This window comes from Prinia subflava, chromosome 1 (assembly GCF_021018805.1).
Source record: "Prinia subflava isolate CZ2003 ecotype Zambia chromosome 1, Cam_Psub_1.2, whole genome shotgun sequence".
Classification (NCBI taxonomy): Eukaryota; Metazoa; Chordata; class Aves; order Passeriformes; family Cisticolidae; genus Prinia; species Prinia subflava.
The window spans coordinates 53,236,428-53,264,283 of record NC_086247.1 but is presented as its reverse complement, the minus strand read 5'-3'; the positions used below and the strand labels follow the sequence as shown (position 1 = coordinate 53,264,283).

General features: G+C 40.9%; 1 protein-coding gene across 5 annotated transcripts in view; it reads left to right on the top strand.

Moving 5' to 3' along the window:
* The window catches only part of SPIRE1 (spire type actin nucleation factor 1), a 125,442-nt gene extending 98,015 nt beyond the window's left edge, over positions 1-27,427 (top strand). The window contains exons 9-17 of one of the 5 annotated variants that reach the window (XM_063396912.1): positions 9,075-9,238; positions 13,416-13,506; positions 14,243-14,340; positions 17,100-17,273; positions 20,581-20,718; positions 21,786-21,856; positions 22,565-22,592; positions 22,686-22,816; positions 23,665-27,427. In XM_063396912.1, coding sequence (XP_063252982.1) covers positions 9,075-9,238; positions 13,416-13,506; positions 14,243-14,340; positions 17,100-17,273; positions 20,581-20,718; positions 21,786-21,856; positions 22,565-22,592; positions 22,686-22,816; positions 23,665-23,917 — 1,148 coding nt within the window. In that variant the 3' untranslated portion in view covers positions 23,918-27,427. Of the gene's footprint in view, positions 1-9,074; positions 9,239-13,415; positions 13,507-14,242; positions 14,386-17,099; positions 18,729-20,580; positions 20,719-21,785; positions 21,857-22,564; positions 22,593-22,685; positions 22,817-23,664 lie in introns of those variants that run through there. The other 4 variants (XM_063396905.1, XM_063396929.1, XM_063396921.1 and 1 more) reach the window with 4 other exon arrangements.
* Positions 27,428-27,856: the final 429 nt, after the last annotated feature.

Sequence of the window (27,856 nt, the reverse complement as noted above, 5' to 3'; positions counted from 1 at the left end):
GTTAAAGCATTAAATTTTTGTGTTTTGGAACTGGGGTAATTCCTCTTAAGTCCAGTCAATTGACTGGATTAAATGCCACTTTAATGGAGGTGTTAAAGTGGATGCATGCAAGCTTTTTTCCAGGTATATATTAGCTGCTGGCATGAAGAACTAAAAAGACCAGAGGTCTTTAAGATAATTTTCCTTATGTTTACATATGAGGTTTTGTTCTTTCTCACAATTGGAATGATTGTTATGTCTAAAGTTCCTTTAAAAAAGATTATGCTTGTGCAGTTTGGGAACAGGGTAATGTTAATGGTGTTCAGTATAGCACAAATAGACCTGCCATACAGTTTAAATGACCACTGAATGTAATTTAGTGTAACAACATATAAGGTAATGAGGTTTAAGGATTATAAATCTAAGTAGAAGCACCATGTGGGACACTTGCACCATCTGGACAGAACGATTTGCTGCTGTTAAAAAGGAGACAAAAAATAGCACATTACAGTGATGTATTCAGGAGCATAAGGTGTTTCACACGTCCCAGAGCTCCTTTTCTCTGCTCAGTTTATACACTTGGCTGTGGGGGTGAGTGGGGGCTGTACTCTTGCAGTTCCTCCTCTGTGTAAGGCTGTACATGGCATGTGTTCCTCAGCAGCCACAGGCTTTGTCCCTCCCTCTACAGGGTACAAGTAAGATCTTCTCTACCCTGGCCAGTCTCACTGTAAACCTCCTTTGAAAATGGGGTTGAACTGTGCTCACAAAGGGAGAGGTTTGAGTAGAGGAGTTGGAGTGAGCTATCAAATGACCTCATAAAATCATCAGTGTAAGCCATCAAGACAAACACAGCCTTGAGGTGCGTGTCCTTTTAATTAAAAGTGTGGATTTAGCTTGTGACTCAAGCAAGTGGAGCTAATGGAGCTTGGAGAAAACTTTGTTTTTATCAGTGGTTTTATCAATGTCTCAGCATCAGGTGATAAACACCCTTCTGCTTTAAGAAGTGTGTGCCTTTATGCTAAGTTTGGACAGAAATTTTGATACTGTTTCTGTAGCTATTATCTATGGATAATTTCTAGTTAATAAATACAGAAAAAAATCCCTGACTCCCAAATTCAGCTCAGAGTCAGCCACCTACTGCATGCACCACTTTAAATTATTCTTGAGAGCAAAACTTGTCCCAGTACAACCTTTTTATAAACATATTTTAGGGCAGTGGTGTGTGTATCTGACAGGCCGTTTCTACCAGCTTACAGGTTGATCACCTGTCAAGTAAGACACATAAGCTGATTTCAATTTTGATGCATTTTTGCACAGTCTTGTCACTGGGCTTGGCCCGTTTATCTGGATTAGTGCACTGAAATTTTGTTTTCAGTTGAAGAATATTTTGAGGGTCTGCTCCCTGAATACACTGTTTAATTGGAAATATAGATAGATCTTTCCAGAAATGAACAATATCTGACCACTTTCTTATCTAACAATAAAGTCATCAGAGGCCCAGGAAGAAGAGACTAATATTACGGATGCATTTTAAAGGCTAACTGCACCTAAGGTTTTTAAAAATAACAGGAATCAGAACAAATCGGATTTTGTTTGGCCTTTTTTTCCATCCTCTTCAAGGAAACTACTGCTCAAGCTTAGCTCGTGTGTCTCTCTTTATTAGTTTAATTATAATCATTGGAGATTATGCTTAAAAAAATTAGAAATATCTTTATTTCAGGTCACTGAAACTTGTGTGAAATGTGGCTTTGTGCTTTCAATTTTTTTTTCCAGCTCTTTCTCTCCTTTCTCTTTCTCTCTCTCTTTCCCTTTTCTCTGTTTCTCTTTCATGGTAATTTTATTTTAAAATATTAAGTTTTTTAGATATTTGCCTCTGGTTTTGATATTTGATCTATTGAATCCCAAAAGTCTTAATTTACTAGTAATCTAATTGCTCTGTTTGCAAGTCCTGTTTATGCTGCTGTAGTTTTCAGACTTTGAGCTTTACTACAGTGAAGCAGTAGTATGTCTGACACATTTTGGATTTAAGTAAGAGAGTCCAAAATGTCTCAAGTGAAGTTAATCGTTTGTTTTCGTTATCCCTCTGCTTTTCTAAGAGCTGAATCATTTTCTTTTTTTGTTGTGTTTGTTTCCTTTTTTACAGCAATGAGGCCACTTAGCATGTCTTACAGTTTTGACTTGTCAGGTAAAATGTGCTGCACCACCTGACGTGGTTGTTGTGCTTTTTGTGAAATTTGTTCCATCTGTTTGTTGAATTCCCATATAAGAAGAAACTTGAAGGGATTCTTCCAAGATATGGTCAGTGAAAATAAAAAATTCAGATAAATTAGTCATTAATACTTACATTTCCCTTGCCACTAAAGGATGCCTAGGTACAGGAAACATCTGCATTTCACCTGAAATACAGTGTATTCACCAAAGTGCTGCAATCTGCTTAAATAAATAAACAAAAGAAGGTGTTCCAGAGTTATTCCAGACTCTTAAAAAAGATTGCAGAATACACCATCAACTTCAAGTCTGATTTATTTATTTATAAATCAGACTTTAGTGTCTTTGTACTCAATTTTTGACTAGACCATCTTTTGCAGTACTTCATTTCTCACCAGGATCCTAAAACTAGCTTTGAACTCATCTACTTTTCTAGATTAAATGAAATATACCTATGTTTATTATCTAGAAAGATATTGTCAGTTCTACAGTGTCTTTAGAGTGAAAGCTTTGTGAGCTATGAAACCAAAGATATTCACTAACAAAAAGGCTAAACTTTCCTTCTTTGCTTGTTACCGAAAGAAGGTTTGCTGGTGATAGCTGGCACAGAGGATCCAAAAGGTGACCCTTCATCAACTGCCTAATATAAATTTTCAGGTTTCCTCTGGTGAGCCATTGGTTAGGACATGCAGCAGCTGTATGAACCTGTTGCCCTTTGGATACAGCAATGTCAGATAGCCTAGTAGCCAGAAAATAATTCATTCCTTCCTCATTATACACTAACTTTCCAGGATGATCAGGCACAAAATTTCCATCACTGATGCTGGAAGTATTCAACATCAGCTTCAAAGGTTTGATGGCTGAGGAGACAGCTAGCATGTACCTAATTTCCCCCTGTGACTCCCAAAAGTCTCCAAATAAATCCATCTTTCCTTTGAGTTACATGTAGAAACATCTCACCTAGGACTTTAGCAGAGTTCACATCCTCAGTTTTTCCATGCATCCTTTAGCCTCATCTGGTTATTTTCCCCACAGAAAGGCATCATCTGACTGAAATGCTGGCATATTTTGAACTAGAAAGACCACATAGAAGTTTTTTTATTACTATAACCTAAAAAATTCAGCATTTATGTAATATGGGAACAGAGTTCACAAGTGAGATATCTGTGAATGTGGCTTCCTCTTCTGACTGAGCCAAAGAAACAGCTTGCCACTGTTGAGAGGGGAGGAGGGACTCACACTGCTCCCTCTCCTCCCCAGCTCCCCTCAAAGCATGTGATTCTCCCCCTTTTCTGTGTCAGTCCTGCTCATTTATTCACAAGAGGACCGTGTTAAACCCCTGTAACCCAGGAACAAATACTTTTAATATTTTTTACCAGGTTATTCTTCTGCTCTTTTAGCGATTGAAACCTGCCTACTATCTGATCAGATGATCAGAGAGCTGGCTGAGGAGGGCAGCTGACGAGCATGGGTGGAAGGGAGGAAGGAACAGGCTCTGCTGTCAGAGGTGGTGACAAGCTGTTAATGCAGTCAAGCCTTTTTGTGAAACCTTACACTCGTGGTGGATGGTACAGCTATGACAGCTGTCTGCTGGGATTGAGATTACATATGTACATGGCATCAGATTTTACTCCCCTGAAAGCTGCAGGGTCCCCAGGGCCTCAGACAGCAGTGCAAACAGGCAAACTTAAGTTTTCAAAAACTATTGCTACTTTCAGATCTGCCCAAACTTCTAGTTTTAAGAAGATAAAACTGAATATGCCAGTGACCAGCTAAAGGGAAATATTCAGATCTGTCTTTCTACATGTGTCTGTCTGCTTCCTCTTTTGCCTTTCATTTCTAAGAATTCTGAGACATCCTCATTTGTTGAAACCCATACAATATTTTGTAATCCATTAATTGATAACCATATTTTTATTTTGAAGAAGTGGCTTTAAAAATCTGTACTGTATTTGGATTTGCTGTTTTTGACTGACCACCGAAGAACTCTTCCTGGTTTCTTTGTCCATCTCCCAAATGTGATTGGTTTTATTTTTCCAAGTCACGTAGTTCTCAGCAAGTAGCATCATATGGCTTGACTGAGTGATCTGATAAAGTGTCCTTAGAAGTAAATTTGGGATGATTAAATGTTCCAGTTAGGTAGATGTGAGGCACCAGATGAGCAGTACAAGTGAATTAGATGGGTTGGGATATTGACAGTAAGCAGATAAGCAGTAATTTTGGATGCTGTTGCTTTGCTTGCTTTTACTTCTTTCATTATTTTAGAGGCAGAGAGGCTGTTCTTTCACCACTTTCAGCTTTCACCACTGCTTGCACACACTTGCTTTTTCTCTGCTTTCATTGCACTCTGCTTGATGGAATGGCTGTCACAAAAGCCCCACGAACCAGCTGAAAACGAGAAGTGTTTCCTGCTAAGTGCTAAAGGATGGGATGCAGTTTTATATTATTCATGCTGCCTGCAGTGGGGAGGAGCAGAGTCCTGAGAAGACTTTTGCTGGCACCGAGCTGGTGTAGTTGGTGTGTCACAGTGCCCAGCTCCATGTATCTGCCTGCTGTTCTCCTGAGTATCTGCCTGCTGTTCTCCTGAAAAGGAGAGGAAGGGTTCCTGGGGTCTCCTTTTACACTGCTTTTTCCTTCTGCTAGAATAGAAGGAGCAAGTGGTAGCCACCTGTAGTGAGTTACCTGAGAGATACTCAGATAACAACTGGGGACCAGGGCAGTCATTACCCACTTCCTCTAATAGAAAAACAGCTGAAAAGCAGCTTCTTTTCTATGCAGTGCTGAATGCAGCTCAAAAGATCAGTCATTCCCACTCGAGTTCTTACCTCAAAGCTGTGTGCATTGCTGCTTTGAAGTTGTTATTTCAGAAACAGTTTGTAATTTTGGGGGAAGGGGGGAACTGGGAGGTGTGCAGGGAGAGAACAGGAAACTGAAGCACTTAACACCAAATGTCATGGGGATTATTACTTTTAGATTATGTCTGTCTCAGACCAGTGGGAGGCAGGAACTCCACCAGGTCTTTGTAAATTCTTTAGTTTACATAACACAGTGATACATGTGGTGCAAACACAGCAAAAGACTGATTTATCAGTTCTCAGGTTTGAATTCAGCATCTGAAGTCCACTGAAAGGAGCACGTCTCTGTTACTTTTATTAATTATGTAACCTTTCCTAGTATATTATTGACATAATAGCCGGCAAAATGCAAATGTATAATGATTCTGCAGGTCCATCTTAGCCTTCTTTTAAACTCAATGTAAGAAATTATAATCCCAAGGAGTACTTTTACTGTATAGAAGAAAATTCAGGTTTCTGTTGTCACTCTTGGCCGAGGAGAGCTGGCTTGGAAGCAGAAGCATATGGTTACATGACTGCTGAGGTTTGCATGTAATTTGTGGTCTGCTTAATTCCTTAGTTCACAAGAGACATAATCTTACATGTAAATAAGGCACATTTCATATTATCCTACAGTGGGGGTTTTTTTGTCTCCCCCTTCCTGAGGCTGCTCAGGGAAGCCCAACACAATGATCAAGTAATCAAATCAAGACCTTGCCTTCTTTCATTTGTCTGTTGTAATGACAGCTTAGAGAAAATCTCAAAAGAAACCAAACACATTCATCCAATTTTCAGGTACTGTTCACTGCACTTGCTACCTGAAAACACAGAGAAATGACGCTCCTCCAGCGTGTCTGACTCTCTAATAAATTCTTAGCCCCAGGCTATTACTCACACAAGCCTTTTTTAATATCATTGGAATCATCTTCAAAATGCTTAAGTGTTCTATGAACCTAGAGATTGTAAACTATTACCTATTTTAAAAAAAATGGATCCAGGCTTTGTTTCAAAGAATTGTCCATCAATTTCTTCTGTCATGTTCATATTTATAAGATTTAGTCTATTTGTTGTTTCTGACTTGTTTGTCGTAAATTATTTTATCTTGTTATGACAATGTACAACTGTTTGTCACCTGCTGTTTCTGTTGTCTGAACAGATCACTAAAACAGCTTAAACTAACTAATAATTTTTTGGTCTATATCTGCCAACAGATTCTTGTTTTAATTTTAAGGCTTTTTTCTTGAAATCTGTTTGTTGAAACTTAAATGTCATGATCTTTTCCTTAAATTATGATAATCCATTTATTCACATGAATTCAGTACTGTAAGTGCAAGAATGATAAATTGAACTTGATTGACCGAATGAATTTTATAGATTGGATGGTTTTATGATTTTATTCTTTTTTATTATTATTCTTTAGTGCTTGCAAGTTATAAAAACACCGTGGTTTTTTATCTCTAGAGGAAAGAATGGTGATAAATGACATTTCCTACTGAAGAAACTTTGAAAACAAGTACTATGTTGGATTGTCTTTTTGATTCACCTAAAAATTTTTGGTATTTCACGAAGACTTGAATCAATATATCAGCAATACGTATGAACAAATCATATATGCCTGACTTTAAATAACAACTGGTTTAGGCTTCCTAGATCATGATTGGCTACGTAAATTACTTTCAAAATGGACCAAAGACTTCCATTTCTGAGGCCTAAAGAAATTGGGCCTAAATTCCTAGGGAAAAAAAAAAACCAGCAAGCAAACAAACAAACAAAAACCACCAGAAAAATTTTTGATGTGAAAACACATCCTATCACCTGCCATAGGGGATGTGTGGTGGTGTCCCCCTGTTTCCCTTTCCCCAGGCCTATTGTGTGTTTTACTTTTAGGCAGGAGGGCAGTGCTGTTTGCCTTCCCGTCATTTGTTCTCCCAGTGAGTCCAGCAGTGCCTACAGGCAGCAGAGTCGAGTCATTCACCGTCCCTAGCACCAGGCAGGGGAGTCCCACCCGGGAGGTTTAGGGGAGAAGGGCACCACCTTTGGCTGCTGTGTGGGTGTGTTGGGGCTGTTCAGGGACCGCCCTGTGCCATCCAAAGACAAACCAGAGGTTTTTCTTGCTCATTTGGGAAACCCAGAACTTCTTCAGTCAGCTACATGCCAGCTAGTTATGAGGTCTCAAGAAGTCTCATTGGCAGCAGGGAGGGGAGGCAGTTTGGGTTTTGTTTTCCTGCTGTCCCTTTCTGGAATTGCGTTGTGCTGCTGTTACAGCAGGAATGCATTTGATGTGGGGGACGCCCATGCTGTACTCACAGAAATCTAGGAGGGAAAAAAACCCATGACCTATAAGCCATTGTGGTAGTCAGGACACCTATTAGCAAAGCCTTTGAAGATAGGAACCAAGGGTTAGAGACTCTAAGGCTTTGATTGCAGCTCTTTGTAGGAAGGACCTGAAGGCAGTAATAACACTGCAGTGCAGAGATTCATAGGCCTGGAATGTCACCATGACTTTAATAGCCCAAATACTTGCCTTTTCTTATAATCCCAGTTGAAGATATGATTTATATAGCAACTATAATGCACCCTCTCTCCTTTTTAGATCTGTTTCCAGCATTTAACAATAACCTGGATAATTCTTTAAAATATATATTGATTTAACTTATTCCTTTTCTTAGTTTATTACAATCAGTGCTGTGGTGAGAATGTTGTTAAACAGGCCTACTACTGTAGCTGTGCTTTGTGTAGTTTGTAGCTTTGATTTACCTGGTGCAGGGATGGCTTTATCCATGTAAATGGTGTTGTAGCAGGAGTGACTGCCTGTTTATACCAGGGCAACCGTGTAAGTAACTCCAAATGATGTGTGAATACTTGCATTGTTGGCACTGTGAATATCTGTGAATACCATTTCCCTGTCATAGTCCTCCCAGTAACCTAAGGTGCAAGTCACTTGACCTTCTGTGCCTCTTTTAACCATGTATAAAAATAAGAATAATTACTCATCATTATCCTAGCCTTATAATACCTGGAGCTACCTTGTTATTACAAGGCTGGGGAAGGAGTCCTATAATTACATGAGTAGAAAAACACATTTGTAGAAAGACCAGCTGCTTAGACATACATGCAAATGGGAGATTAAAAGCTTCTTTTCCTTGTCCCTCCAAAATAATTTTCTTCAGATTGGAATACTGTACTTTGTACTTTTACATGGATAAAACTGATTTATCAGACCAAACTCTAAGCTCTCCTAAAATATCAAAGGCTAGGTCATTATCTTAATGTCTAAAGCTAAGCTAGGCTAAGCACAGCAGACCCAAAGCTTACATTATCCAAGATGCATCTTGCACACTGGCAGAAATCCTGAGTAATTTACTCAGTGGAGTTATATCCTTGTAAAAGTCATGTAGATGAAAACAGAGCTGGAGCCTCATGTTCCTGCTGTTCCATGAAGGTGTGACCTCACCTTTTTTTTAATACAATGTTTTTAATAATACATGTTTTTAATACAAATGGCCATGCAAGCCTTAGAGTTGTGCATGTGTTCAATGAACACTCATTATCTACCTAATTTTCATTCCTTCTCTGTATCCTGCAGAATAAAGTGCAATTCTGTCCTCACAGGAAAAACTGGGTTTACTCCATGCTAAACCTCCTAATTTCTGTGTGGAGTTGTCTTCAGATTCACTGGAAACCCACTTGCCCAGATAATGGTTGTGCATTCTTCTGGTCCTTGTTGCATAGTTAATTATAGACTGTACGTTAAAGGAAGAATATTTTCGGGTTTAACACAGGCAATTTTTTAAAGCTGATTGGTCTGAGGTTGGCTTTTAGCATTATGCAATGCTGCTTTTTGCTCTGCTTTCATTCTTTCATACTGCTTCTGTACTGCAAGCCATTGCCTGTTATTGTCTGGGCAGTGAATCCCTAAAAGTAAAATAATTGCACAGATACAGCTATCACAATATTTTTTTCCCTTTTGTGTGTTATTGCCTTAACAGTAAGACTTGAGAAGGCAAAATACATTTCAGGAGCAAACACCAATTGTTCTGTTTCTTTTGGTAGATGTACCAACGCCAGAGGCTGGAAGAAAATTAGTGGAAGCCTCTGTAGTGAACGGTGGCCCAGCACCACAGGGAAAGCAGAACGGGGCCACACAGGTGACAGTGCAACGCAAGAGGCTCCTTAAGGCTCCCACGTTGGCTGAACTTGACAGCTCGGATTCAGAGGTAAAGAATCAGGACACAGCTTGCTTCTCGACTTGTCAGAACTGTCTTACTTCTTAGTTTGCTGAACTGATCAGATGAGAGGTGACTGTGCAAATTATAATTCAAATTTTCTATGGCTGCTTTGTCAGCCCACAGAACTTCAAAAATACTAGGTCAGACCCCAAAAAGGAGAATACTCTTCTGAAAGATGAAATGGTAATTTTGGCCTTAAACCTGTATTTACTTACTTTCCTAAATGCCCAGTATCTGTCCATAGTGTGCTTCTAGCAATTATGCTTTTGGGAATTTAGGAAAGTACACAGCACCCTTCTGGCACTGATGCAGTAGCTGTCACTGAAGGACTCAGATGTGGGGCTAGCCTCACCATAACAGCTGTTAAATAAAGAGCAGCAGCTGTGCCAGAGGGTTGCAGTTCTGTGCAAATGTCAGTGCATTAGTTTGCTATATAAGATTAGGCACAAACACCCCAAAAATGTTTCACAGATAGAGACAAGAAAATACCATTCAAATGGGGAAATAATTTTGAATTCATCCACTCTAAATGAAGAGCTAAAAATTTAAAAAAGCATTAGAAGGAGAAAATCTTAAAAAGTTTTTTAGCTTCAAAGCTGCATTTTGTATGATCCTCAGGAAGTACCAACATTACATCCTCAAGAATGAGCTTTGTCTTCTGGACCAGTAGCGTTATTAATTGAGTTTGGACCTTTCTGAAAGTTAAGCTGTCTGGAAAGCACATGCAGGCAAGCTTTATTCACAGAGGATAATTTTAGCCTGGGGAAAGCAGTCTTCCCTGACTCTTTTTCTCTCTTGTAAATGGGAAAGGAGGGGTTTCCTGACAGGGTGGTTACAAAGGCATCTATGCTGAACGATAGGAGGCTGGGAAGAAATATATGTGGGGAGAAATTTCTGTCTTTGCATACTTTCTGATCTGTGAAAGGTTGGCCCTCTTTGGGGTTATCCCAAAGTGGGTGACTTGTGTGGGTGCATAATTTGATGCGTCTGTTCTGAAAGCAGAAGAGATTTGCATTCTGAGATCACTCATGAGTCTTTAAAATTACAATAGAGGCTATATGTGGTTTGTTAATATGAATGAAGCTGGGCAGGACGCAGGAATATTAAGATCTGTCAGTGAGAGTTGGATCTTGCAGCCTGTACCTCTGTGTATCCTGAAGCATCATGCTATTTCACACAAGAAAATGAGCAGAAGTCAGTGAAAGAAAATTTTGTAATGGGAAATGTGAAATGATTCTTGTAGAAGGGAAAAATAAAACATCTGAACATGACTATTGATCAGAGAATACTGTGTAGGCAAGCAAAGTGGTATGGAACAAGCTCTGGAACATACAGCAAAAGATAAATTGAAAATAAATCAACCACATAGAGCTGTCACAGAGAACAGATGCAGAACTAGTTTGAGTCAATAGAAATAGCTGGTGAAGCAACTGAGATGATAAAGGTGGTCAGCAGAATACTGGTTGGGACTCAGGAAGAGTGCTAAGGTAATGAAAATAAAGTGAAGGGAGTTTGGGTGAAGTTTTTCCAGGTGGTGAAGGACCTAGAACATTTGAAGACAGTGAAGATCGCTGTGTCCAAATGTTTTATTTCTTCCCTGACTTTTGCTTTGTATGTAACAGAGAGAAGAGTGTGTAGGTTGTTCTGATTGCCTGTAAGTGACTCGGCCACATCTTTGTCTGCAGTTTGAATTGGGCTTAACCTATTTGGAGTTACTCACTGGGAGTGAAATTATGACTATGTTGTGCCCTAAATTACAGGCTGGAAATGCCTGCACTGCTGAGCTGTGGACCTCCAAATGAGCTGTGATGCAGATGCATTTTCTTCCCCATGCCTCCCCTTTGTTCTTTCATCGGTGTTGCAATGCAGGCTATGTCCCAATAGTCAGTGTAGCCAGGCAGAGGTGGAAGGCAAGGTCTGATACAGCCCTGTGCCTGTTTTCTGTCAAGGATGAATACTGTATAAATTCTTCCTTCTTTCTGTCCTTGCTTTTTCTGCATCGCCACTAAAATCACAGATTCCAAGGGGCATGGAACAGGAAGTGCCATTTTGCTTTGTGTGGCTAAGAGAAGTAGCAATCTGATAGTCACTTTTGATACAGATTTAAAAATCGTCTCTTCCTAATGAAGCTACAGCTATCTGGCCAACAATTCTGTCTGTAATATATTTAGATGATTTGAGCTGCAGCTTTCTCAGTAACTGTAAAATTCTAATTGTTTGGCACGCTGGAGAACTGTGGAGCCTGCATGTTGGGTTGATCCAACCTCAACATAAAATGTCAGATAGTCTATGATAATAGTCAACAGTTGCTGTATAGATAGGGAGGAATTCATGCAGCGGTTCATCAGGACTTCCTACCCAAGATCTCATTCTCAAGAAAAAAAGCCCTCTGTTTGAGAAATTGTAGGAACAGCAATAGCATTGCCAGTGCACGTGTTTGTGCACAAAAGTAGTAATTTGAAATTACTAACCTGGAATACCTGTTGTCTGGGTAAGGTTTTATGTCCAATTTAACTTCCTTCTGGCCTCCATTTTCCATGGCTTGGTTTATACTTACTTTTTTTTATACTTAGCCACTGGCTCCAACAGCTCATTCTTTAGAACAGTAGAAGAGCTTACTTAGTTCTTCATCTTAGCTCATTATCTTCTTCGGTAATGGTAAACTCATCTTCCACTCAGAACAATCTGACTTCTACAAAGTGAAAAGTTGAGTAGTTCCCTTTGTACAGAGCTGTTCTCTTTGTCAAAATTTAAATATTTTACTCTAGAGTTGTGAGCACTCTTGCACCTCTTCTAATGAACAGTGCAGCCAGTTGTCATGGAAGTTCTCCACTGGTCTTTTAAGGCAACCATGCAGCAATATGCAGAGCTGTCTGAGGCAGCTCTGGAGCTGAACTGTACTGGTTTCTGCAAGTAAAACAGCTGATGTAGCTCAAAGTGCTGCTCAAGCTTCCTTACAAGCTTCCCATCACAAGTGTTTTGTGGGGTCACAACTGAAATGTTAAAGTGAATATACTGTTTGGGGATGTGAGCTGGTTTGAGACCCCTTGCAGAGTACTGTGTGGTGGCAAACAGGCAGGAACAGTGTCCTCACATTCAACACCTACCCTTGGGCTAAGCCTAAAGGACAGATCACCTGATGGGAGTTTGTAGAGGCCTGTGTCCTGTGATGCGTGGTGCTCATTGAGGTGATCCTGCCAGCTTTTCTTTCGGATTTGCTGTTACCAAAGAAGGCAGTCTTTCAGCCAGTGGAGATTTTCAGCTAAGGAAATCTGTGGGAGAGAAGCTCAGCCACTTGCTGGATTTTAGGGCAGGTCACTTGTTTGATCTGTAAATCTTGACAGCCTAAATGATGTTAAGTCTTTTTGGTTGAAAGCATTCACATTAGAGGTAAAGGGCGTTCAAGCTCAATCCTTCAGCACTCTTCATTTGAGAGGCTTCTGTGATGATCTGTTTCTTCGCTGGTATCACGTGGCTGAAGACAGGCTTTAGGTGACAGCAATGGATTTAATTGTTTGGATGGCATAAAGCTTTAGATATCTGAGAGGTGTTTAGTCAAAGCCCAGTTCACTTTCCTTCATCTCACAGGAGTTGCTCTTGGCTGTTGAGAAGAAGCATGTTGATACAGTGAATGAGATTTCTTTTAAATACAGAAGAGAGAAAAAACACACCAGGATTGGGAATTAGGGAATAGTACAGTCAAATTCAGTTTAATTTCTCTTCACCTGAGTCACTTGTGCGAGTGGCTCTCATTCCTTTGGAGACCAGAGAAATCTAAGTGCTAATTCCTTGTCAGTGTGAGATATAAAGCTGTGTTAACACATCTGCTGTACCTAAAATCCCCTAGAAGTCTTTGAATACAACAAGGAAAATCAACAGTTTACAGTGAATTCATGCACCTCTCTCCTGATCTTGTTCTTTCATGCAGTAGTTAAACACTGACTTCAAATCATGTACCATTTATTTCACTTTCTAAAAAAACTGAGCACTGAAAATTCTGTTTGCTCAGTACTGTGCAGAGTCAATGTTTTTCTCAGGACTTCTTCTAAGACTTTGAGTGACTGAATGGTCCAAAATACCTTTGTGGTTTCTGTGTGCTAAAAAGCAGTAGGAGAACTAAAAACCATCCCTGAGAAATTCTGTTTCTTTTCCTCTTGCTGCACAGGAGGAATCGGTGCACAAATCAGGAAGCAGCAGCAGCATCTCCCCCTCACAAGTGGAAGACCCCTCTCAAGAAGGCACCAGCAGCAGAAAGAGTGAGTTATGAGAGAGCCAGTGGGTGCTTTTACACATTTCTGTTGTCTTCTGTGCCATGAACTTTGTGTCAAACTTATATGGAAAGCTGGAGCTGAAAGTTGTTAATGGAATAAGCTTCTAAAGCTGAACTCTGCTGAATGGGTCAAATGTGATAAACAGTTGGAAGGCGTTAGCCTCCACTCTGGGAGGATATCTCTGTGAAACAGAAGGTTTCATCCATGAAGTTTATGTACAACTGTAGAGGAAGTCACAAGGGAATGGAGGGGATAGCTTAGCTGTGCTTGTCTCAAGTAATTTTTTGCCACGGAAGCATGTTCTCACCTAAGACCAATTAAAAAGTTTCCTCCATCTCTGCCACTGTGGCAGTGTTTGAAAGACATTTAGCAATCACCAGTATTTCTCATAAATACATACTGGGAAAAGGGCAAAATCTGGTCTTTTGTTTTCAGCTACAGTTATTGCAGGTTTTACGTAACAGTATTTTTAATTTGTTTTGAAATGTTTCAGTTTCATTGGGAAGGTTTTATACTGAGCTGTGTAATCTGTGCACGTGTTTTCTGTGCATGATGGTGAAATAATGAGAATAATATCCTGAAACACCTCAGTATGGATATGTAACTTCAGCCACCAGTAGCAGGAATTCTAGCAGATCAGTGGCTGGATTAAGTACTGGGCAATGTTATCCAACAGTCTTTCCTAGAAGAACTAACTTTTCTGTACTGATTGAATCCCTAGTGCCTCCGAAGTTCTTGCCCATATCGTCTACGCCGCAGCCCGAGAGACGGCAGCCGCCTCAGAGAAGACACTCCATTGAAAAGGAAACACCAACCAATGTGAGACAGTTCCTACCCCCTTCAAAACAGAGCTCCAGGTCACTTGTAAGTGGAGTGGGTGGTAGGAGAGAGAAAAAGAGGAATACTAAGAGTATAATGAAAATTAAAACTTGGCTTCAGTGTGATTAGAACATGACCCAAAGAAAACTCCTCGATTCAGAAACAGCTCTTGGCTACTAAAGGTGTTTTGAAATCAAGATTTGAACTTTGTCTCTCTAACATATTTGTCCAAAATCCCAGGTACAAGTGCCTTAGAAAACATTTGCACTGTGATTAGGACTCTGGGTAAACCACGTGTCTTGATTTTTGTTTCAGAATGTTACCAAAACAGATGAACTTCACCTTACTGATATTCCACCTGAATAGAAACAATCCCAAAGCAATGGATCTATTTTGGGATTTGGGGGAATTTTTTTAGTTGTTGGAAGTATTGCAGTTAACGAGTGGATGAACGGAATGATTTCTTTTCTTCCCACCTTAAGAACTTGCCTGGTAATGTTTACACATATGAAAGCTCCTTCAGTAATCCAAATCAAGTTTGTCCCTGTTGCTCTGTTGAAGTTACTGAGGCAAAAACCTGTGTTACTGTTTGAAAAGAGAGTACAGTGCATTTGATCAATTAGCTTTAATTGAAAACTGTTTTCCAGCGGAGTACAAACAGCAAAGGGTATGAAATCCTGGTTCGTTTATGCTGACGTACTGATTAGTGCTCTGTAATTTCATGCAGGATATGTTCCTTGTCTCTTTTCATACCAGCAGGGTTTCAAAGTGTGCCCCATGAGGTGCTGGTGAATAGAGGAATCAATAAACACATCCGAGTTTTGAAAGGAAGGGAATATTCACTTGCCCTGTCGTGTAGTGCAGTGGTATTAAAGGGCTTTGAAAAGCGTTTGTTGTTGGCTCAAGAGATGACAGCCAGGATCCAAAGCTATTAGATGATGAAGCTAATCAATTATAGGAAAAACACCTCCAAATATTCCCACAATGGACTTTGCCCTTTCAAAGGTCTGCTGGATTTTATTACATTCTCCAACTAGGATGTAGTTTCTCATTCCAGATGCAGGTCAGGTAGTAACATGTTGATAAATGCACAGCCCGAGTGGACATCTGCTGCCAGAGTGAACTTGGAGCAGGATGTATTGCAGCAGACCCATGCTGAAGGGTTCCTTCAGCACGTATTTGAAGTCACTGTCACATAAAATGGATTGCCCTGTCACCTCCTGCTGCACTCACCGTATGTGGAAACCCAGACTTTATTTTCTGATGGGCCCAGAGTCATTCACAGACAAATAGTTTAAAGGGAGGAGGGCAGAAAGCATCCTGTGTTATACTGAGACATTTGCTCCATCAAACTTTTAGTGTTACTGAGTGTGCTCACTCTAATTTTAATCTTGTGTATTTTAGAGGATCGTGCAACTTAAAATCTTATAGGAGGCTGTTATTTAAAATAGGTCAACCAAGTTCTTACCAGGATCTTCCTGACCACATACATACTCTCCCTCTGTTGGTCTGTTCATTGACATATGCCCAGAAAAATACATTAAAAATAAAACCACTGCAGAAAAACTAATTATTCCATTCCTTCTGAAAAATACTGAAAAAAAGGGAGAAAAAGCCATTAGATAAGTCAGTCTAATTTGGGAACAGATGGGAAGGGGTTTACTAATTTCTCTGGGGGATTTTTTGTTTGGTTTTTTTTTGTTTTGTTTTGTTTTGTTTTGTTTTTTTTGTTTTGGTTTGGTTTGGTTTGGTTTTTTTTTGTTTTGTTTTGTTTTGTTTTTTGTTTTTTGTTTTTTGTTTTTTGGTTTTTTTTTTCTCCCCAATCTCTAGAGAACTGTCACCTGGCTTGGTTTTGACTTTGAAATGAAAAAGAAGGAAACCAGTAGTGAAATGATGTTGTGTTAATAAGAACCTATTTTATTTGATGCCTTGAAAGCTAATTCTTTAACTTGGCAATAGTGCCCTCTAGGGTGTGACAGACACCTCCCTCAACACTCTTGTTTTTCATTTTGGGAGATGTGTTCTGGTATGCTGGCACTGGCCCGGTTCCACACTTTGGCTTTCTGCAACTCTCTCCTTCCCAGAGGGATGCCAGCCTCTCCCAGTGGCTGTGCCAGATGTTGCACCTGTGAAATTGCCATTCCCAGAGTGAATGCAATAAGTGTGGATTATTATTCATTTTTTACTTGACCTCACACTTCTTTATCCTTTCCTCCAGGACTGATGGAGTTTCATTTCTTATCACCAGCTCCTGTGACCCTGGTTTCTCTCCAAGGTGAAAGAGGCCTTGTCAGCCAGTAGCTGTCAATGCCAGTGAAACCAGGCAGGGGTTTGCTACAGTCTCTTAGCAGGATTAGCAAGAAACTCCTCTGTCTTGCATACTAACGATGGTTTTGTGAACTGGCATCTCATCAGACAGTGGTAGTTAGGCCTAAGTAGGTGGGGAGGGGAAACAAACTTGGAAAGGTGCCAAACACAGTCCTTTTGACATGTCACCCTGCCAGTGCTACATGGAAAGGCAGGGTGGCTCAGTGATTTTGGGGGGGTCAGCCCTGGTGGTTGCTGTAGTGAGCTGATTTGGTGCTTAATCAGAGAGATCGATTCAGTATCCTGAGATTTACATGTGGGTACCTTTGCAGTCTGTTAGCTTTTTTAATTACTATTTTTATTATCATTTTTGTTTCATGACCCAGAGGACCAAAGCTAATGGTTTCATTTATACACAGCATTCGCTTCTTTGCTTCCTATCTATTGTTCAGGTTCCTAGGATAACCAGTTTATTTCCAAGGATGACTTTCAGACCACTTTTTTCAACTATGCAAACAGCTTCTCTGCTCAGCTCTCATCCCGTTGAAGCAGCCATGTGTGGGGTGGCAGGGGCTATGTACTATCTCTGTGAGAGAGCTTTTGCCAGCAGGTGGAAACCCGCAAAGGTTTGCCTCTTTTTGCTGGCTTTGGAAATCACCTTCACCAGCATGTTCCCTCCTAGGGGAGCACTTCCTCAGCTGTGGCAAGAATTACAGCTTAGGCTGGGACATTGCACCTGATTGACTTTGATTTCAGTGTGTGTAGGATATTTGTGTGTCTTCAATCACCTCACGGGGAAAAGAAATCAGTTCTGAAAGGACAGCAAACTAAAAATGCAACATCACCAGATTATCAATGGGACAGACCTTAAATATTACAGCATGTGAAGATCCTGCAGCAAAAATCCAGCAAAACTATTGTGATCCTTGGACTGTGTTGAAAAGAATAAGGTTTTATGTTTCTCCCAAGGTACACTACGTAGAATGGGAGGGCATTTGCAATCTGCTTTACTTGAAAACCTGCATATTGTTTTGGTCCTCAGCACATTTATGTATCAGAACTTGCAGAATAGCTCATATCCATCCATCAGGGAAGGCAAATGCACTGAAAAGAAAAACTAATTAATTTACCCCTATGTTAACGGAACATGAATTATTTAATTTTACCTTCTTTTTGTTGTCCCAACCAGTAAGTGGAAGGGTGAAACCTCTTGTAGCAGAATTTATAGCTGAGATACCCAGCTGACCTTTTAGAAACTTTTAGTCTGCAAAAGCAGCAAGAGTTTAGAGTGCCTGACTAATTGTAAATTGCAGAATTTAGAGGCCACTCCAGTGCTCATTCATTTTGCAATTTACTAATGTAACTCATTTGAATGTCTAGTGACATCCTTTAATGAGAGGAAGGAATACATTAGAGTAAAAATGTGTTAGTTATAAGAACCGACTAGGCATGTGTACACAAAGAATGACCTACAAAGCACATTATAGATACGCAATTCTTACTACCTGGTTTTCCTGCATTAAAAAAACTTATACATACACACCTTAAGCTATAGTGTTTATAAGATGATTGCATAGTCAGTGTTAAGCTAGTCCCAAAGATGATCGCTGAATCTTCAAGTTCAAAGTAGTATTTTCAAATAATATTTTTCCCCTTTAAAAATAAGTGTACTAGCTTGTGTTTAATATTAAAAAGAGTATTGAGCATAATTCTGGAAAATCGAGACCATTCAAACCACATTTTGTCTTTACCATGTTCTGTTATATGTGAGTATTGCAGAGAGCACTCTCACTTGGAGCTGCTGAACTTGGGTGCAGGCTATTGTTGGAAGTTTGAGCAATAACTCCAAAGTGTCATTGTTCAATGAAGTTTAGCCAGTGCTTAGCAAAATTTAATTTATTTCAGAGCCTTAGAGGTAGTGTAGAAACAGAAGATTTTATTGTGTACTTATTTATATTCTGAAAAGGGAAAAAAAACCCCAAGCAGCTTTCTGAAATCGGATTATTTATCTTTCATTTAATGTTGCATTAACATTTTGTTGTCCTTGTGTAATCACTGGAATTAAAACATTAGCATTTAAACATGTGAATATTTTCTGTTTCCCCTGCTGCCCGCTGGCTATTTCTATTTTAATGGTATTCATTTTCGATTGGTACGACAACAGGCCCACACTATTCCCCTAGTACGTGCTCTACACCTATAGCAGATCCGCAGAATTTCTTCAAAGGAGCAATATTCCCCGACGTCATCGTTCTGTAAATTAAAGGAATGGGCGTTCATGAGGGGGAAGGAAGAGCTTCAAGTAAGAAATGTGTTTGTAAAGGGCTTAAAGCTCCGGTTGATTGCAAGCATTCAGCCAGCCTCATTCAGCTCGGATAGTTTCCCCAGCCTCCCACGATGCAGGCTCGGGGGGTTCTGCTGCCATTGTGAGCATCCCGCTTTCCCACCCACTTCCTCTCCCGTGTGCCCCAGCCTTCAGCCGTGCCTTCCCCATAGCAAGGCAGTTGCTATGGGAAGAACCCAGGACCAAACGCTGACAGCTGCTGGTTAGCTGTAAAGTTGCTCGTAAGGAACAGAAGATACTTTGTTTTGGCTTTGCAGTTTTACACCTCAGAGCAAATTGCAGCTGCTTTTGATGTAGTTTGTTTTTTCCAGAAAACTGGTGTTCCATACTTCCAAGGTTTAGCTGGCAAATCTAACAAAGTTCACTCAATTCTAGTCTTTTGTGGGGTACCCTAAACAGAGTGAAGTTTCTTTGTGTTCCCTTTCTAGATAGGTAAGACAACAGTTTTTAAAAATGTGGTGGTTCCTAAATGCTAATGTTTGCCAGGTCTGCAACGTAGAAAGATTTTCTTTTTAATCTGATGGAAAGACAGAACAGACCTCTGAGTACATGGAAACGGAGCATTTCCGTACTAATGCGATTCATCACTTCAATTTGTAAACGAGATCTCCAAACTGTCAGCCACGTCTTTGTGTATGCAGGAGAAATTTCCTTCGTTTATTCAGAGAGCATTGCCTGTCATTGTCATTACTGCACAGTAGCCCCTCTGGGCTGACTGAAAAGGTTCACTAAGCATTAAGCAATGGGAGTTCCCACAGAGGTTTCTGTCTTTCTTTTGGAAATGTATAATCAACTACTGGGCTGGATTACAAATTGGGTTGGTGCTTTTTATTCCCTGGTACCAAACTCAGGAGATCTGCTCGCAATATTCTCCTAAATGCTGCAACACAGAACAGATGCAAAATTTTGCAAATGGAAAGTTGTGCTGTTAATTCTTTATTTGAGTCTCTACCATTTATAACCAGTTCACCTGCTTGATATTGGAACATTATTCTGTAAAGTTTAAATTGTTTCTATCACTTTCTTGGGGCAGAAAGGAGAACTTTTCTGCCTGAACTGACGTAACTTTTTGTAGTCTTGGTGTGATTCTGATCAAGTGAGCACCAAGATGTGGTACCACTGAATAAAAATTTCTGCTAGAATGGGCTACTAACAACTTTCCTTGGCCACTCTGGGCATCACAAAGTCTCAGAGAAATTATTTGATGTATACCTCAAAGAGTATACATAAAATAATGCCATCTGCCATATTACATTTTCCCTTTCAAATTATGAATCTGAATGCTGATTGGCTTGACTCATGTGTTTGTAATAAAAGACAAATGGAGTGAAGGGTGAAGTGATTTGAGGAAGAAAGATGAAGAAAACTGTCGTTGTTGTGAAGGCTGAATATAAGACCATTGACATCACACTTAGGCAGCTTCCAATGGTTTGGCACTCATGTGATGCCCATGAATGAGCCAGTGCTATTCCAGTTTGATGGGAGAAACCCCCTGTTTCTGGAGTTACTAACCGGGTGGCTGGTTGTCTAGGTTGAACTCCGGAACAATCCTTTTGTCTTTGAAATAATACGGGGGTTTTGGCTTCCAGGAGGAGTTCTGTTACCCTGTGGAATGTCTGGCTCTGACAGTGGAGGAGGTCATGCACATCCGTCAGGTGCTTGTGAAGGCAGAGCTGGAGAAGTACCAGCAGTATAAAGATGTCTACACTGCTCTCAAGAAAGGAAAGGTAGGGCTGAGTCTGGGGAGGCTCTGAAGGGTACTGAGAGAGGCCAGTTGGACAAGCCTCCCATTTACACGTTTGTTTCTTACCCTCTATTGGAGAGAAAGACAAGTTATCCACCAAACACCTCCCTAAACGTGTCACACATGGGTCAGCTTCCTCAAATGATGTCCAGAAACATCAAAAATTTTCCTGGAAATGCCTTGTTTCTTCAGATTGTCTATTAAAATGCAGTAGTGTTTGCAATGATCAGAGTGCATCTGTATGTGTCTGGTCTGAACTTCATTGACTGAGATGATTTCTGTCCCCATGCCTTCTGCAGATTTGGTTACCTTTCTGTGCCAGAAAATAGAATTACAGATAGCAATAGAAAACTACAAGTTCTTCATATATGAATCCTTACTATCAGGCACAGAGGGAATTAAAGCCTTCAGGGAAGTGATGCAATGTGTGACCCCAAAAAGAAGTTTAATATTAGAGACCCCTTAACTGATGCATTTTTCTGTAGACTGCAGGTTGAGATTGGTACTTCCAGTAGAAGCAGCATCCTTTTCTTCTTCTTTTGATTTGTGCTTCTTGGACACCTCCAGGAAGTCTATTTGGACTTCAATGTATATTTTATGTACAGGCCTACCTGTCTCTAGTATGCAGATTTATTTTAAAGGTTTAATACATTTAAGGCAGAGGAACAAGAATCTTACAATGTCATTCATTAGATTCAACTGTTGCCTGTTGTCATGATATATAAAGCTTAGTAATGAGCTTTTATCAAATCTCAAAGTAGGTTGAGGTTTAATTAATTTTCCCCCCTATTAAAATTGTTTGCTTTTTTTTTTCTAACCAAAGTTACCTAGTTAATGGACAAGTATTTAATTTAGGCAAAACAATTAAAGGCCTAATTCTAAATATATGACGATACAAATCTGGACCTTGTTATCAATATCATGTTAGAAGTACAGACCCCAGAACTGGATGTAGCCCTGCCACTGTGACCTTGCCAACAGCAAATGGTCAGTGAAGTCATCAATGTGTGGGACCTAACACTGTGGATTCCTCTGTTCTTCTTCCTCTAGCTCTGCTTTTGCTGTCGAACAAGAAGGTTTTCTTTCTTTACCTGGTCTTACACTTGTCAGTTCTGCAAAAGGTAAATATTTTGTGTCTGTTATAAATGAGTACAATTTCATAGACAAAAATGATTGATTTATACAAAAGTTTCTGCTGCATACAACAGTAGTTGGTTAGGTTTATTTCTGTAACAGTCTGTTAAACTATGCAGAAACATTTCATTTGTAAGTGACTGAATTGCTTCCTTGGACTGCAAATGAGAAAAAACATTCCTTTTTGTTTTTTATGCTTATGAGAAAGCAAGATGGAATTTACTCAGACTCCCCACTCAACAGTTCTACAACCTCTGTGTTTGGGGAAAGCATTTCAAGGCAATTTACTTTTTCAGCTCTTTTTTGAGTATTGGGGCAGAGGAAATGCAAGAAGGAATATTTGCAGGCAAAATGATAAATTTTAAGTTAACAGTGAGACAATAAGTCAGAAGATCTATATAATCACTGAGTTTTGGTCTCACTTACCAGGAGAGGTTTCTTTAGAGGAAGACCAGCTTATTTTTCTTTTGTTTCCCCTATTTTTAATTTATATGTAGTTCTTGTTCAGCATTTCTCCTTGCTTCTGGCTTCATGTTCTGGTTGAAGTTACTGTGTTGAAGAAGCTTTAAAAATAAAAATGTTTGTTTAAGGAGAGAATGGAGGGGGTTGGGTTTTTAACTCCTGAAATCCCTTATACTTCATTTAAACATAATTTTTCCCAAATGATTGATTCATGCTCTTGCTTTTTTACACAGGCCTGTATGCTCACAGTGTTGCAAAAAAGTAAGTAAGGAAACTTATGTTTCGAGCCTTTCTAAAAAGCTGCAATCTTTGTAGTGAAGCTGCACTGAACATGCCCTGTGCTGTTCCCAACAGATGCGGCTGCCATCGAAGCCATACTCCACCCTCCCCATCTTCTCCCTGGGACCTTCAACCTTGCAAAGGGGAGAAAGCTTCATGAGGCCAGAGAAACCCTCTACCAGTCACCACCATTCCCTACGGAGCAGGTGAGAGACAGCCCAGCCTCACCTGTGTCTTTGCAAATGTTCCCCAACTGTTTCATGCTGGGTTATCAATCGTGAAGATGCTGCTCACCTGTTTGGTAGTTGGCCATGTTTCTAATGCCTGTAGTAACTTTCCTGAAGCCTGAAAAGCCAGGTCTCTTCTAGTCATTGCTTTGATTTACAGAAATAGCAACCTAACAGTGTCTTAAACCTTTTTCATATTACAGCTGCAAAATTATGAGAGTCTGGGACAACTGTATTTCTGTAGGACCTCTGAGAAAATATCCTTAACATGTCTTTTTCTAGTGTGAATGGACTCTTTGGAGATAAATCTTGCAGGTTGAAATCATCCACTGAATGAGAATTCAATGATGTCTAGTGCACAGATTTATCTTCTTTTTCCCTAATTTTTCTTACTCCAATTTTCATAATTTTTTCACTTTAATTAACCAACAAGTTATCTGTTGGTTTTATATCTTATACACAGATGGTTGTCAAAGCTAATCCAAGAAATTAAATATAAAAGAAATGCTCCTTTTTGAGGGAATCTGCTGTTTAAACTCTGCATAGATCACCACTGCTATGGTACTGTGTAGATTAGCCAAAGACATCAGCTATTTTTCTAGTTCCTACTAAAGGGTTTTTTGCCAGGATGTAAATGTCATGCACACCCTCAGTCAGTGACCCTGCAATCTTGCCAATCCAGGCAGAAGCTGTCCTCTCCAGTGTTTTGTGTAATTTGGGACAGGAAGAAGGAAAATTTAAATCCAGACCCTTCTGATGTGATTTTTCCTGGGTCCTACAGCCAAGCTGACAAACAGCATGACAGATCCTGCTCTTTCGCCTTTCAGGTTGACCTCAAGGTCCAAGTCTGTGGATAAGTCACAAGAAGAGTTTCCCAAAGAATTAATGGAGGACTGGAGCACAATGGAGGTTTGCGTGGACTGCAAGAAGTTCATCTCAGAGATCATCAACTCCAGCCGGCGCAGCTTGTCTCTGGCCAACAAGCGAGCCAGGTTGAAAAGGAAAACGCAGTCGTTCTACATGTCGTCCCCAGGAACCTCGGAGTACTGCCCCTCGGAAAGGACGATCAACGAGATCTGAGCCGTGTGCCTTCTGCTCTGCTTCCGTCCCCGTGAGGTCACCACCCGTGAGCGAGGTCACCGGAACCGGATTGTCACCCCCTCGCTTCGTGCCACTCGACTGGCTTGGGTTTGCATTCCATCATAGGATTCCCTACTCCAGCAGTTCCCACAGACACGGAGCGCTGTGTTTGGGTCTGTGCAGGGTGATACACGATGGGTCAGCAGCTCGCGCTGGGAGAAAATCAGTGGTTTGAAATTGTTGCCTCTTTTGTACCTGTGTGTGGAAATGAGAAAGCCTTTTCTCGCTTTCAATCTTTTTTTAATCATGCGTTGAGTCATTTTTCATGAGATGAGCTGAGAGCAGGTGTCTGATGGAGAACCAGATCCATCACAGTGTCAGTGTTAGCACGGTAGCAAACAGTAGGTCCTGCTGCATTCCCACCCTCGGAACGCTCACGCCCTTGTTGAGGCAGCCGAGGGCCGTGTCGCACACCAGGCACTCAGTGTGAGCAGCTCTGGTCAAATCCATCTTCCTTTGAGCCGTTTTGGTTGCTCTGAGGTCGGGGTCAGCACGGGACTCTACAATGTCAGTGTCCTGGGGCAAAGCGGGTGACCAAGCTCTTCGCCCGTGCGGTCGGTCATACCCCTGAGCTACTGTACTTCTTAAGCCTTAGTGTCCTTCTGAGTGACTCCTGAGCAGGTTGTAGTAGTTTACTTTCTATCTCGAATGTATGATAATGACTACTAGTAGCAGTGAATTTTAGTAGTAGACAAAGCTGTACAGTTTATGGGGAGGAGGGGAAATAAGGGAGGCTTCTAATTTTAACTGAATACCTGTAAAATTGTTCTCGTGGTTACTCAGAGAGAGCAGTGAGTAAGGTGTAAATTTGTATTATAATGGAGCACACAGATACTGCTATAGTTCTGTCTGACAGCATATCCACTAGTGACCCCATTTTTACTGGGGTTTATAACTTGGCTGTAAAAATTTGTGTTCTGCTGAAATTTGGGTAGTCTCTCAGATTGGGAGCAATCGTTCTTTTTTTCTTTAATCTTTTTTTCGTTCTTTCCCCCTTTTTGATTCACTCACAAGGGAGTGCTAGACTAACTGTTTAGAAGTTCCAACAGTTTTACATTAACTGACATCTCGTGGTTTTTTGCACTTTTTTTATATTCAAAATACTTTTTTTTTTTCCTCATTCAGTCATAGCCAGAGTTTAGTTAATAATTTGGGGCCAGATCTTTTTGGTATTTAAAAACAAGCTAACATAGCCAAGTTATTAATACTTGAAAATCAACTACTGTAACTTTTTTCATAAATTTTTTAATACCCTGAGGCATATTTAATATCTATATAGCAGTGTATTATAGAATGACATAGCAGAAAAGTTTCAGATCTATTTATTAACATTTCTATACTTCGAGTTAATGAGAGATACCTCAGAACTGCTCCAAAGTAGCTGGGACTGGACTTCCATAACATAATTTTAAAGGTGTATTAATTAAAACAGCTTCCTCTGTCGAAAAAGCCCAAAAGACAGACTGACCCTGTGGCCCTGGCAAGGCACAGTGCCCAGGCTGGGAGGCACCAGGGCTGCTTGGCTCCCATTTGGCAGCCTTTGGAGCAGCCATCCATATCGTCTCTTTTAGGCTGATTTGAAAAGCACATGCAAAGGTCTATGTAAACCTTCCCAGGGAATCAGCCATCCTTGTTTTTTGTTAAAAGCCCCCTTGGAGAATGAGAATTTTTGCATATGTAGGGCTTATTGAAATATTTTCTGTTTCTTTCTGAACCAATGCAAGCAGGAAAAGCAGGGCTCAGTGCTAACTCTCCCTCCTTGCTGTCCCGTGTAAGGTCAGGTGTCACAGTCCTCTCCTCGTGGTATCTCTGGAAGTGTCTTGCATGTAAAGGCACCTGCAGTACTGGCGTGAGATAGGGATGTAGGATTGCAGGGGAGCAGCACAGGCTGGCTGCTGGGAGGGTTCTGCTGTTGCTGCAAGGGTCGCCTGATCTCAGTCACATCAGCACTTTCTCTTCTTTCTGTGCCAAAACCAGGCCGTGTGTTGGCTGCACGGTGCTCCAGGGAAACCAGACGGAAACAAACGCAGGAAATCTCACTTTGCATCTGCCCTGTTGTTGTTGTTGTTGTTACAATTTTTTCATGAAGATGCTCCCGGCCGCGTTACAGTTGTGCAGTCCTCTGCTCAGTCTGCTTCCCTGGTGTCCTCAAGCCACTGAGGTGCAGGACATCCAGCACATTTCTTTTCCTCTTGGAGAGGAATTTGGGATGATGTAGAGCAGGCAGGATGAAGGACTAAGTAACTCCTGAGCGTGCAAGGGAAACAAGTCTTTCCTGCCTGTGCCCTGCTCCACTCTGGCAGTGTCAGGGGTGGCTCTGGGGCAGTGGCAGAGCCTTGTGACCCGGCCTGTGCCTTCCCAGAATCCCACGAGCCCTTGGCTCAGGGCAGGCTCTGCTGTGCTTGGTAGGGCACAAACACTGAAAAACAATGCAGTGGTTGTACAGACAGCTCCCTGTTGCTCACACAGAGCTGCCATGGGCCATGGCCTGAGTAACCTCCCTTTCTCCCTGGGAAAAACCCTCCAAGCTGCTGACACATGCTGTGGCAGGCTCCAAGAGACGTGGCGTGGAGGGCTGCCTCTCCCCTTAGCTCCATCCCTCGCTCCCTGGCACAGCTGTGCCCTTTACCCTGGCATTCATTCCACAAGAGGAGAAGCAGCGGGTTGGTTGCCTGGTCGCAGGAAGCTGAAGGAGCTCAGCTCGCTGCCTGCCTGGCTCTGCAGAGTGGGCTATTTTTAGCTTTCCATCTCCTCCCTGCCTGCACCAGCATCCCAAATCCACTGCAGCCATTGGCCCAGCACCCCGTGGTGCTGCCCAGCATGTCCTAGTTACGGGCTGAACTTCACATCAGCGTCAGAGGGGGAAATCAGAAGCTTGTAAATATCTGTAATATATTTATTAATATTTAGGAAGTCTCCATCAATCATGCAATGGGAATTGACTTTCCCATGATGTTTTAAAAAGGAAATGAGTCTTATTTATATGTGTGTTGGCTGTTATCTTTTATTAGACTTAACGCTTTCAGCCCCCTAATACAGTTTGCACATCTTAGAGTGAATTACTGCTGAAAAGAACGCGGCACTAGCACAGTGAATCCCGTTCCATGAATTTTAAAATTATTTTCTTCTGGTTTTTTTAGCTTTTTTAGTTTGCCCAAGGTCTGTTAAAATATATCATAGGAGACCCAAGGAGCTAAAAATGCCTCTGGCAGCATCAGTCTTGTTTTGTATGTGAACCTGGTTGTGGGGAATGCGAAACCAGCTCTGCCTCACGGCGGTGATGGAAGATGTGAGCAGGCTTTTGCTGCTGCTCTCATATCTGACCTTTCAACTGTTCATGGTGACAGTAGTGTTTTGAGGGGTTGTTGGTTTTTTTTTCGTTTTCTCCATTACTTCCTTTATACAGGGAGGAGTGTTACCTGGTAAAAATAAAATGTCTTTCCATTATAACCCTTGTCTGTGTTAATTATTCATGGGGAAGCTGATTTAAAGGTTCTGTCTCTCTCTTTTTCATGCTTTTATAGTTTTGTAAGATCAGTCAGATGGTTCTTTTGGCAAAGAATTGTTCACAAAAATGATTGCATAACAGCTGAACGCTGGCTGGGCTGCATGAAGGGATGAAAACCTGTCGAAGTACTCTTAGAATAGCAATAAAAACTTGTGTAACCCCAGTGATGTGATTAGCTCCTCGTCATCATCTGCAGCCAACTCCCTCTGTTACCAGTGTGCTGCTTCTTCCAACACTGGCAGGCTTGTACCTGAGGCAGCACATTTGTCCTGCATGTAATACAGGCTTTGGGAAATCTCCATCCCTCCCTCATCATTGGGAGAGAAATGCTGACAGTCTTTAGGAGAGGTTCTTGATGGATTTGGTTTAGT